The sequence below is a fragment of the Macrosteles quadrilineatus genome, unplaced genomic scaffold (assembly GCF_028750875.1).
Source record: "Macrosteles quadrilineatus isolate MER2022 unplaced genomic scaffold, UCM_ALF_1.0 Scaffold_8__2_contigs__length_117827958, whole genome shotgun sequence".
NCBI classification, from domain to species: Eukaryota; Metazoa; Arthropoda; class Insecta; order Hemiptera; family Cicadellidae; genus Macrosteles; species Macrosteles quadrilineatus.
In genome coordinates this window covers 70100510-70113299 of record NW_026542601.1, presented here as the reverse complement: position 1 = coordinate 70113299, position 12790 = coordinate 70100510, and the positions used below count along the sequence as shown (strand labels likewise).

The following is a 12790-nucleotide window of genomic DNA, read 5'->3' as shown; positions in this document are numbered from 1 at the left end:
TTCCAAGGGTAGTGTTATATTTAGTATTATCAACTTGCAAAATTGTTTTTATTGTTCCATGTTGGTCTACTGTAAGGTACTTAGTGAGGAAATAGGCTATTAGTTTTATTAATATTAAGCCAAATTGTAGAGAATGTTAGTTGAAAACTAAGTCTTTGTTGATATTGTGTTCCCCCCATTTCAAATCAAAGATAAAATTTTCCCTTACTACTACCGTTCATCAAGTTTATGAATTATTCACATGCACACCACAGTATCCCAATTAAAAGTTTAATTTGATAAAATGTTTAATTTTTGGTATGCAGGACTTTTCCGCTATATTGGAAAAAAAAACCAAAAAATTGTAAAATCTTGCAAAAAAATTGTATTATTAACTAGCTGGCCCGTCAGCCGTCGTCCTGTCCTAATGTGGTTTTATGTCAAATGCTCATTCATTTTCAAGATGAGCTTGCATTATTTTATTAGAAATTCTATATTATTAATACGCTACATGTAACTTTGTAAACAATAAGGCTTTTTTGTTTAACCCCACATATTATATACAAAAATGTTCGTCTAGGTGTGTAGATTTGCAAACTGACCTTTTCATTTTTGAAAAAGTCCCTTGGTCCCGTTGGTGACAGCAAGTTAATAATATAGATGATAAAAGCTCATTTCATTGACAATATCAGCTGGTATATTTTTTTACATTGTAGTGTTCTTATCATTTGTCCCACATTGCAAATAGTTTTGTAATGATAAATTTTACTCATGTGATTGATAATATCAGCTGGTATATATTTTAGTCAGTTGCACAACCTGATAAAGGAAGTATAATCATCAGTGTGATGTAAGATTTTTTATACTAACTGCTGACTTCTGACTCATCTATTGTGAGTCATTGAGTCAGTTCCACCTCAGCTATCTGTCTCCCTTGGTATGGGACATAACAAATCAAGTCAGTAGCCGGGTTTATTTACACTTTCCTGTATATTACCATTAATGTCTTGTGATAGTGATGTAGTGTTGAGTGGTGGTGTATTTTTAGTATTCAGCTTGTGAAGTTTGTGAGTAAATAAATATATAAATTGAGAAATCACAACTTGGATATAAATTAATTGGAATAAACCAAATCATTAATGGGTTTGAAGATTTTGCAGAAATCAAATGTAGAGTATTATACTTTTATATAATTTGATTTAAATTTTTCTAATTAAATGTATAGTTATTGACATACATCACTATTTTCAACAGTGGTTTTATTATGCTAAGTACTTGGGATACAAATTTTTTTAGAAAAGAACAAGCAGTTAACAACAAACACATTTTTTAATTTTTGTAGTGGTGGGCGTAAACCAGAATATATCGGTTTAGTTCCAATACTTAAACCGGTTTAATTACTTGTCAATACTTATCATGGTTCCCTATTTTCTTCCAGCCAGGAAGAAGGAAACCAGTTGTCAGTCTTATCTGATGGTTTTGCCATTAATACAGTTTGAGTTCACAGATAACTATTCAGATCCGACCAAATACATACTCAGGATATAGCATTGTTGTCTTGTAGTGGAAACTCTGAGAACCACTCCAAGTTTTTAATGGTACTCAGGGCTTTTGACTTTTGTAGGCAATTTTGAAAACCATACCCAAGTATTTATTCAACAGGTATAACCAACTGACGACTACAGCGCAAAGAATCATTTAGCGCCAAATTTGTGAACTAAAGTCCATACTCAAGTATCATAGATCAATAAGTATGGAGTTGGATCGATACCTGGTATGTAAAGTATTCAACTGACAACATTGTTACTGGGAGTAGGTTTTTACACCAGTTGATGGTATTGCAGGTGTGATGCCATGCGCCAAGTCCAGTGTTGTGATACAACAGTTGTCCGCACACTCAGGACCTGCGCCCCTACTCAATCCTCAGTTCTCCGCCATCGCCAGCTCCGGCTCTGTGCTCATTCAACACATCTCCGGGTCCAACACTGTTCCTCCAGCCATCATACCACACCAGAACACAGGCTCCGTGAGTAACTTAACCTCTTAACTATAGAACTAGACATTCCTTTCTGTTGAATTCGTAGCTTTTCAGCATGAAAATGAACGTTATCCTCTACTACAGTCACATACTGTAGATTTGTAGTCTTCGGGCAGTGACCTGTATCTTAAGTCGTAACACTATTAACCAATGTTTCAGTCTTGATGTAGACTGCTCATACGTCTGCTTGACTTGGGACCAGTTATCGTATAGTCGAGATCATATAAGTGACTCAATGTCAAAACATGAATATTATAATATATAACATAATTGGTGAACAAAGTGATTCATCGATTTTGACATGGTTGTCGCCCCAAGACTATGAATCATGAAGAATGAACATATTTAAACTGAGTTGCCAGCAGAGTGTGCTTATGTCAATTACAGTTGAACCTCTATAAATCTATAATACAAATTTCAAGGGGCAGGAGAAAAATTTGTACTATAGAGGTATTCTTAAGGCGGTGACACACTATCGATCTTTTCCCCGATCAAGACCCCGAACCGAGCAGGGAGAAGGGAGAAGGGAGGTAAAAATCTGCAAATTTTCAATCCGAACATTTCCCCGAACAAGACCAAGACCAGACAAGTTCTACCGAGCGCGAAAAAGGGAGTTTAGAGAGAGATGGAGAGCGTGTGTGAGTGAGAGCGCAGAGGCAGTAATACTAAAACAGTAATAAAACATGAAATAACATGTTACAGAATAATAATTTTGATTGCCTTTAATAATATTTATGTTTATATTAATTTTGAAAGAATTAAAGTATACCATCAATTACTAAATTCAAGTTAAACATCATTGGTATCATTGATTTAACGGTTTCAACTTGTAAAATACATTTTCAACCTTGACCAAACAAACAACAAAATTACAACATAAATGCCCATAATATATAACGGCAAAAAATTACCCAACATTTATTTATTTTAGCAATTAAAGAGTTTAAATTACATATTAAATTAGAACTATCAACGCTAGCGCAGGCGGCCGCTCGGTGCGGCGCTCGCGACGATGTACGGGGCAAAACATATACCGTGACACACTATCGTACATCACTCCGTACATATCGGACCGATCTTTTCTTTGATCTTTCGCCAAAAAACCGCCTCCAGAGCGCTCGTCTCCCTGCTCGGCCTGATGTCTGGTTCGCCGTCTGGATCGGTGTACGGACCCGTGACACACTATCGAACATGCTCCCTTCGACCTCCCTTCTCCCTTCTCCCTGCTCGGTTCGGGGTCTTGTTCGGGGAAAAGATCGATAGTGTGTCACCGTCTTTAGACTAAGGAAGGAAGAGGGATGGGTATTGGTTTCATGTTGAGACAAGCTTCTGTTTGTTTTTTAAACTACGTACTACGGAGGTTATGACCATGAGAAATTCGTCTTATAGAGGTTGCATTCGTCTTGTAGAGGTTTTGTGCTAAGAATATTTGTTGTATTATTGACCTGTATTAGAGGTTAAGAGTCCTTGGAGGCTAGCGGCCATCTTGGATAGTTTCAAATAGCTGCTGAAGAGTTATTTATCGTTCAAAAATATTTTTGAAACACCAAAGTGGTTATATTTTAAATATCTAGTTTACTGTGAGATTAGAAATATTCTTTGTAGTTTTTAATTCTTCTTCAAGGGAGTCCATGGAAGCTAACAGCCATCTTGGATTTGTCCGCCAAAAGAGCAATGTCAATTTCAAACAGCCGCTGAAGAGTTATTTACCGTCCAAAAATATTTTTTCAAACACCAGAGTGATTGTAATTTAAATACTGTATCTAGTATAGGCCTACTGTGAGATTAGAAATTTTCTTTATAGTTCTTTCATTGTTTTATGAGTTAGAACGTCTAGGCTCCAAGGACTCTTAATCAGTCCTAGCCCATGTCACAAACAAATTTCTACTACTTTCTATAGAGGTGTTTTTAGCATTGACCTTTATGAAAGTTTCAAAGAGATTAAAAAAAAACCGTCTTATCAAGGAATTTGTTTTATCGAGGTTCGTACTAACGAGGTTCAACTGCACTGATTTCTTTTGTCTAATTCACCAATATTTTAGCCAAAATCCAAACTGGAAGGATAACTGATTTGTTATGTTACATTATCCATCACCAAAAACACAAACAAAAACTTGGGGATAAAATATATTGCTGGAATATCTAAAGTATACACAAATCAATATTCTAACTTTTATATAAACATGGATAGTGTTTATGAACCCAGAAGCTGACATTCCAGAAACAACATACATTCGTAACAACATTCTGTTCTTCATAACATTCTTTCGACATTCTCTTCCTTAAAATTTGTTAAGTGGTTGATTCAGAAACTTGAACTAAAAAAACCCTTTCACGTTTTAATATATAAGATTAAGATTTTAAGATTGTAGACAATCAACGCTAATACAAAAGTGACTTTACATAGGAAGTAAAAGGAAAAGTATTAATACAAAATTTGTAATATCATCAAACTAAAATGTCTTTACAGGTTGAAAAATGTATTGTAGCTTCACTATCCGTATAGTGAAGAAATCACTTATTGTTTGCGGTAAAAAAAAAAACTCATAAACCATCTATAGATTTCCAGGGCTTACATAGAGTCGAGGAGGACATGGTAAGTCAAAAACAATATCACTAGGGGACAGAAGAAACAAAACACGATACAAACCATCCAAGCATGACAACTTTGTGTCTAGTCTCCGTCTAACCAGCCTTACCTGTTGACATGTGTAACATTGTGGTCCTGTTGTGCTGTTCAAATATTTAATATCTTTTGGTTTATCTGTTGATTGAAGATGGCACAACATAAGCATATATTTATACAGAGTATTCAGTCAGTTGGTAGTATCATTTGATAGTTCTAGTGTGAAGTTAGTACCACAGTATGATTCTAAATAACTAGTCAGTAAGTTTCTTAAAGAAGAATATTCATCACAATAACACCGGGTGGAACGGTGTTTTTACATTGTTGGAAAAACACAATAAGATACCCAACACATATCTTAGCAGATTAAAAAAAAATTATTTCTGCTATTAAAACTTTCTCGCAGCCCACATGCCTGGCTGTATTTAACCTATTGAAAATGGGTTCTTTCAAGATTTAATTAGTTTTCTCACTAGTCACTACAGTGACGAATGAATGGTGTGGTATATCACTGATGTATCGCAAGATGCACAGGTTGCTACTCAAAACATTTTCGCAACTATTATAACATAATTTTTTAAGCTGCCTACCAAAACTGTTTACTGAAATATATAATTTATGACTGAATACATATGTTGTGACAAAAGAGGAAATATTTCTTAATTTAGAGCTACAATAATGAGTTCTAAAGCTATATGCAACTTTAAGTCATTAGACAATGACTGTACGTAACTAGCTGTAATGTGGCGAATAGCTATAATTAATGACAGTTCAATTATTAATATTATTCATAAAAATTACCAGATGTGGTTTCAAACATAAATGAACAGTTTTGTTCGCCAATTCTTCTCGTAACTTTAAATCATATGTTTACGTGTGTGTATGTTTATGTTTGCTCATCTTCATGCAAACAGTTATTCTAAAAGAATATTTTATATGTAAAATCATTCATTTGAATAATATAAATTATAAGCAACTATCTTCATTTGCTTTTGAATTCATATGCCGCATTTGGCCAATTGTTGGTTATAGTCACTACAAGGATCGTCAGTTTGTACCATTGCACCGTGTCAACACTAAGGCAGGTTCAGACAGGCCGGTATGTAGCATGCAGTCCTTGCCTTGTACTGAGGGAGGGAAGTGAAGATGTTGTGGGTTGCAGGTGCTGATCAGTGCTCAGCAGTTGACTACGGAGGCTCAGAGTCTCATCAGCGGACACCAGACCATCCCTGGCGGCCAGCCTCAAGTGGTCATCAGTCACAGCCAGCAGGATCAGGTAAAACCCTTTGGCTCTACAAACCTGCATACTAAGCGAATATCAATTTGCCTAAATTGATTTTAAATTAAATCTAGTCCTGGGGGACCGAGCCTTGCTCGGTTTGATCAGACTCATTTTATTATTTACATAATCAATTTTATTACAAACCAAAAACATTTAATCACTGAAATAATATCAACCGCGTAATGTGTGTCTAATTACACCCGTTTCATAGATCTTGGCATTTTGATTATTTACAGTACCGCGATTTGAGTAATAACATTTAGTTTTAATATTAACCACTGACATTACTGTACACTCATGAAAACTGAAAGCTCATAGTTTTTTGACGTTTTGAATTTATAATGGGCAGCAATAATGAAATGCTACAGGGAGTAGAGGCCATGAAAACTTGATTAGGTTATGAACCAAGAAATATTTATGAATATTCATTACAGTATAATCTTGATTATCCGATCCCTTGGTTATCCAACCCTCCCGGTAGTTATGTATTGTTAAGTCACATTCTATATCATTGTGGTATAACTTAAAACACTCAACAGGTACTCGCACCAAACCTGTAGCCATCTCTAACTTTAACACCTGCATATCACAGTATTTTTTGTTCAAGCCACTGCATACTCTACAGTTCGTAAACTCCTCGCTTTATGTGAAGCATAATTGTACAGTTGGTATTTTACTTTGTCCGTTATGTTTTACGTTACGAAAAGGGCATGGTTCCAATGAAAGACAAGCTTTAAAGCCTTGAATAGGTTTGACATCAGGGTATATTTATAAATTTAGTGATTTGTATTATTTTCTATCCGACCTTTAAACTTATCTAACCTTGTCACAAAAAGGTTTACTCTACTGTGCCAATCAATGTGAATGTATTTGCTGAAGTTGTTTGGTAGGTTGAATTATCTAGATATCCAGCTAATAGTAACTGTATTGTTTGTAGTCGTCTGCCACAGTGATCAACCCCCATGTAATTGGACAGTTGTCATCAGACCTTCTCACCTCACATGGACATCCACAACAGCTGCCGTTGGTCATCACGGCTCCTCCGCAGACAGATGCGCAGATACACGTACAGATCAAGGTATGTTACTTAGAGAGCTTTGTGTTACTGTCTTTTCTCTTTATAACTTATTGCTCGTATTGAAAAGAATGCTGATTGTTGAACATTGTTGGTATTAATGTTATATTTACCTCTGTTTCCAGGAATCACCAAAGGAAATCGTGGAAGACCTCCCAGAAACAGCTGACAACCTTGAAGAGAAGATAGAGTCTGTTAATTGTTGTAGATCACAGGTAAAACTAAGTTGAATTTTGTTGTCAGATTTGTGAAATGAAACGTCTAAGATTACCTTTGTTGGAGTAAGGGAAGTGAGAACACTGACGTAGTGACGTGTGTGTTTCAGGTTTACTTACAATTTCAGCTAGTAGTTAAAGTTAGCACACACACCATAGAACAGAAAGACACATACTCTAGAGTAACATATTGTTACCAGAAACCGTAAAAAGAAAACACAACAAACAGTAATAAGAATAAGAAAGTTTATTGCCATTGACCAAGTTGTACATAGGAATAGGCATTGTCAAATTACATTAAATAAAATATTACTAAACATGTTCATATCTATAGGTAACAAAGATTGAGAATAACGATTGAGAGTTCTTGATTTACAGTATGAATGATTCGGCTTTAATTTTATAATTCATGAAGTCCTTAACTGAGTAAAACAGGTTAGCTACGAGCCAGTTATGAATTTTTGACTTAAAAAGAGGAAGAGAAAGGCTGTCTGCCTGAAGAGGCTCAGGCAGCTTATTATAAAATTTCACACAATTAAGTTTGAAAGAATTACCTGTGATGGCCAGCCTGTGATGTGGTATATCCAGTTGTTCCTTATTTCGTGTATGGTGGAAATGGTAATGATCAACCTCGATAATTATTTTCATGTTTTCACATATATACATTTATTAACATATATTTTCACAACAAGGATATACATTTGAATTACTAACTCTAACACAGATTAAATAAACATAAAAACCCAAACTGCATAGTTACAATTGATTGTTGTCTATTCATATCATTCCTATGTGAAGTTAACACTTCACTTTGTTTACTAGAGTATGTTCTCTGGTTATGAATCTCTTATGTATGCATTACACATGGTATCTCTTGTAATCAGGCCACATCACCTGTACCATGTCTGAGCCCCGGAGTAGGAGCTGGGGACAGTCAGCAGTCTCAGTCAGAAGATGAATTGGCCCCGCCTCAACAAGCAGATGCCAGCAACCAGACAGACAGTCTGCCTCCTAGCAGTGATGAGGAGGTATAGTAAACAACCCTCCATGTCTTTGGTAATCCATCTATTTACAGTAAAACTCCAACCATAACCTCAAGGGAGAGAAGTAATTTGGCCAGAATAACTTAGTTCATTGCAGTTATTTGCACTTTGCAGTAAACTGTTAGATACGGTACTTAAATATGTTCCTATGAGTAATTTGCTTAGTGCTACTCTCTTATAGACTTTTCTTGACAAATTCAACCATCCACATTTAAGGTTTAATCTCAAGTGATTCAGATAACTTGAGTTCTACTTTACCCTTTATGGGTGATTCACACAAACGTGAACAATGTAGTTTTACATGTTAAATTTCATCGCCACTTTGACATTTTGTTTTTTTTTTTTCAAATTCATCCTGAAGCATTTCATCTCACATTTACTGAATCAAGTCTATGCAAACCTGTTTGAAGGTAGCCTACTGACAAATTACTCCCCTCAATCAAATCAAAAGATTTTAAAATTAATTGTTAAGCTACATATAGTTTAAAATTTATCTTTCTTAAGTTTGATTTAATTTATTTATGCTTTTTGTTTGACAGATTGAGGAACCTCCCACTGTATGTGAAGTCGCGCAGAACACAGAGAGTGAAGCAGATATCTCTGTATCAGCAGAATCCACGGAGAAGACTGGCACAGCAGCAGTCGACCTCAGCGGACTTGAATTACTGAGTGCTGCTAGCATGGAGCAGTTCCAACGGTAAACTGAACAATAACTTGAAGTATAATGTGATAACCAGTGCTCAATTTGTAAAAAATTAGGTGCCGGAACTATAACCTATTTAATGTGATTAGTACCTATTTATGTACCTATGCATGCCAATATTTTTATCTTTCTCCATTCTGCCGTGTTTCCCCGCAAATCAAGTAATGGTAATAACTAAGCAGTAAACTCAAATTGTTGAATCTGGTCTCATATCTTTACCGGTCTGCACTAGCAATGAGGTTAAAATTAAAATTGGATATCGTCATTGTTGACTAGATAACTATTTTATACTATGTATTTTTACTATTAAGCTTCGACCTTTGTGTATTAACTCAGAAAATTGTTGGAATTGGAACTCTCATTTTTTTAACAACCTCTACTTGCTCTGACCATAGACTTCTGATCTGTGTGCTGATCTAAACATCAGTTACATGATCAAGTCAGTGGTGGCTGGCCTCGAATTAACAAAGTCTTGCTTAACAACCCAAGACAGTACCACTGACCTGCCATGTTTGGTTAAGTGTTATATGTATTCCTTTTCAGCTTGTTTATATATTCTTGCCAAAAAATGATGTATAGAGTTTTATAATTGGCCTAGATGATTCATTATCATATATTACAATAAATTTACAAATGATGATTTTCACTGACTGAAAGTTGTAAAAAGCTTTATAATAAACACTATTTGAGTGATGACTGGATGAGTGGTATCAATTCGGTTAAATTAATATGTGTATAGTTTTATATTTGGATAACCAAGCAATGATTCAAGCTCTCTTAGACACTTGTGCCAACATGATAAACACGATTTAATACTCAAGACCAAGAGAAACATGCATTTCAATTTTCAGATCACACAGTGCTCCTCTTGCCGACACTATGAAGATCAAAACAGAAATTGAAGAGCCAGAAGAAACAATGGCACTAACAACGGACGTTGTGATAAAGAAGGAAGTGGAAACAGAAGAACCTTTAGTGAAAGAAGAAACAGTTGTAGAAGAAAAGGAAGTGAATGATAGTGTGACAGAACCAGCAGCGATTGATAGAGAAGATGCGTCTTCTGTACAAGGAAACGAGAGAGTGGACGGAGGTATCATGGGGGGCCTAGGGCTGCTGTGTGACGTCGTCCATAGAGTGATTGAAGAAGAAGAAGCAGCAAACTCACGTCCACATTCTCCCTACGAAGATGTTGATCAAGACAATAAATCAACAGGTTTGTCTGATTTCACTTTATGGCCACTGACTCCTCAACTGTATAAAATACTACTTCTTATCTAGATATGTTTTGATCCATCTTGTTATGGTAAAATTTACTGAGAAATACAGGCCTTTTTAAAATTTGAGGTACCGGTATCTAACTTAAGGAAATTAAAATATTTTCTATACAAGTTGAAACAAGGTATTATATGGCACGCTTAAATTGTTAACCATTTTTATTTTTTATTTAGACTATTTGTTATTTTTTTGAAATTTTGTTGTTAGATACAACACAGAATTTGTTGTTGGTAATTAACAGTTGTTTTGAGTTTTTTCAGTCACTTTCAATCTAAAGATTTTTCATAATGGCATGATGATATTAATGTGTATCTTCTTAACCTCAATATTGTTCACAATATTTAGGCGGTTTGAGGGGAAGTTCCCCCACCACTTTTTTTGCTTAATGTATGCTGCAGCTGATTGACGTTTTGGCAAAACTCAGCTGTTAAGCTCAAGTGGAGAAGATAGATATCTTCCCTAAAACCGCAGACATTTTGTGAACAAAGTATAACAGTTTAGAATGGGTTAAAATGCCTTTAATAGCTTTTTTACTGTGGCCAGCGGTTTCTTTAACAACCTATTAACAAGACTAATTACATGCCCAATAATCATACTTTTTCAATTTTTGACCAGTAAAAAGCTTACTTTTTTGCCAGGACAACCTTTGACCCTTTTATTGCTATGCTAACAATGTCTATGCTGTCTAACCATCTATAGAAGATATTAAAAATTAAAAAAATACACATTTTTGAAATTTTAGAGTAAATTTTGAAATACCACTGTTGTAGGGTGGACAGAAGATGAGGTAGATGATTACAAGTCGCCAGAGATGGAAGTGTGTCGCAAGTCTTTGCCTCGCTACCGGCCTGATAGTCCTCTAGACCCGGCAGAGCTGGACATGCGTGAGCGGTTGGCACAACTGCAGCGGCTGTACAGAGAGAAACAGCGCGAACTGTCTAAACTCACTCCTCGCAAGAGTTTGTCCAGTGAAACCAGTAGCAGCAGTTCAGGTGGGTGCCAAATTAAATATATTTAGTCAGTTAGTATAGTCTCCCTTATCCTACCTACATGGGCTGCTGAAAGGTCCAATAAGTCTTCGGTGCGTAAGGAACAGGTACGATTTAAGAATAACAATGTACTTCTTTCAAATCATGTATCCGGATCATGTATTATGTTATTCGAATGATATATTCGTAATTTGATTTTCGACATACCAATCTATATGGGTTTGTCAAAATAATAGTTTGAAGTCAAAATTAGGTCTATATTTATATTTTGTGGGTTCAGGTTGCCCCAGCAAGAGAGGACCAGGTAGGCCTAGGAAGTCCAGTGGCACCAAACGTCCCCGCAGCCCCTCTCCCCCACCACAGCTGTCCCCGCCTGTGCTGGAGCCTTGGAACTTACCTCCGCCTACACTCACACCTCACAAGGCCTTTCACAAGGAGTCAGATGTGCAGCAGGTGAGATGCATGATTATTTAACTTTAAAGGCTTTAGAGTTAAATGCACCATATTTAAATAAGCTGTGTTTATTTGTGCACTTGGCACTATGACTGTTTTGTTTCATGTTTGAAAAGTTTATTCTGTTCAAAATAATAGATTGCTTGTTTTAGAAATCCTCCTGATAATAGGCCTACCAATGTACCGAATACTAAATAGTTAGGAGTGGCTACTTGACCATTGTGTTTACTCTGTTGAACAATTTTGGGAATCTCACAGCTAATCACTCTGTAAAATTAAAATTAATTAAATCATGTATTTCTTTATGTTTTCTTGTAGTTATTCTGACTTTAACTAAATGTAAATATATCTTTAAATTTTGTGTTAAAACAGTGTATTAACTGTTTTGTTTTGTTTGACAAAACATCAAATTATGCTTCAACAAACTTGGCAACTACATTACCGTTTTGGGACATTTGTTTGATAGGTTAAGTTGTTCACAGGTGGAGTGGGAGTTGGTGTCACCTAGCAAGTCACCCCCACCACTCTCCCCTGCGCAGTCTCCGTCATCGGCCAGTAAGAAGCGCAAGGTCGGCCGGCCTAAAAAGCGCGAGGACCACGCCAGTTTGACCATTGTTGCTAAGAAGCCTAGGAGCAAGAGTTCACTGGTTGGTCTGTTGCTGGCCAAGAAACATCTACCTGATCAGCAAGAGCAAAACCACTACAAGATCAAGCCTAAACTGAAGGCAGAGGTTAAGGTAAGTTTTACAACCACAAATAAAAATTAATTCACCTAACAATAACCTATAAAATGGTTAAACATGCTTTTTATAAGGTTATCATTCTCATATGAATAGTTAAGAGTACACTCTGGCTCAAGAAATACAAATAAAACTCTACACTCCTCTATTAAAGTTAAAATATTTATTTCGCTTTCATTTCTGATAGTATTTTCAACCAAGGAAGGCAATGTGGAAGGAACCTTTAAAGACATCTTTTATTCCAACTGAAACGTCCCTTGGTTTGAAATGTCTGTAACAGTGAAATATTCTAGATTTAGTGTGGAGTGTAACCTTGTGCCAGAGTGGACTCTTTCCCATTCAGGAAAGCCAATTATCATACAAACATTCTTA

At 35.9% G+C, this 12790-nt stretch overlaps 1 protein-coding gene across 2 annotated transcripts in view; it reads left to right on the top strand.

Annotated features, from left to right (window-relative positions):
• LOC128999474 (protein winged eye-like) overlaps nucleotides 1-12790 on the top strand; it is a 131097-nt gene that overhangs the window by 102992 nt on the left and 15315 nt on the right. For both annotated transcript variants that reach the window (XM_054426016.1, XM_054426015.1), the window contains 10 exons: nucleotides 1824-2005; nucleotides 5806-5919; nucleotides 6863-7003; nucleotides 7126-7215; nucleotides 8100-8243; nucleotides 8798-8955; nucleotides 9813-10174; nucleotides 11007-11228; nucleotides 11506-11678; nucleotides 12161-12415. In XM_054426016.1, the coding sequence (XP_054281991.1) occupies nucleotides 1824-2005; nucleotides 5806-5919; nucleotides 6863-7003; nucleotides 7126-7215; nucleotides 8100-8243; nucleotides 8798-8955; nucleotides 9813-10174; nucleotides 11007-11228; nucleotides 11506-11678; nucleotides 12161-12415 (1841 nt within the window). The remainder of the gene's footprint in view (nucleotides 1-1823; nucleotides 2006-5805; nucleotides 5920-6862; nucleotides 7004-7125; nucleotides 7216-8099; nucleotides 8244-8797; nucleotides 8956-9812; nucleotides 10175-11006; nucleotides 11229-11505; nucleotides 11679-12160; nucleotides 12416-12790) is intronic.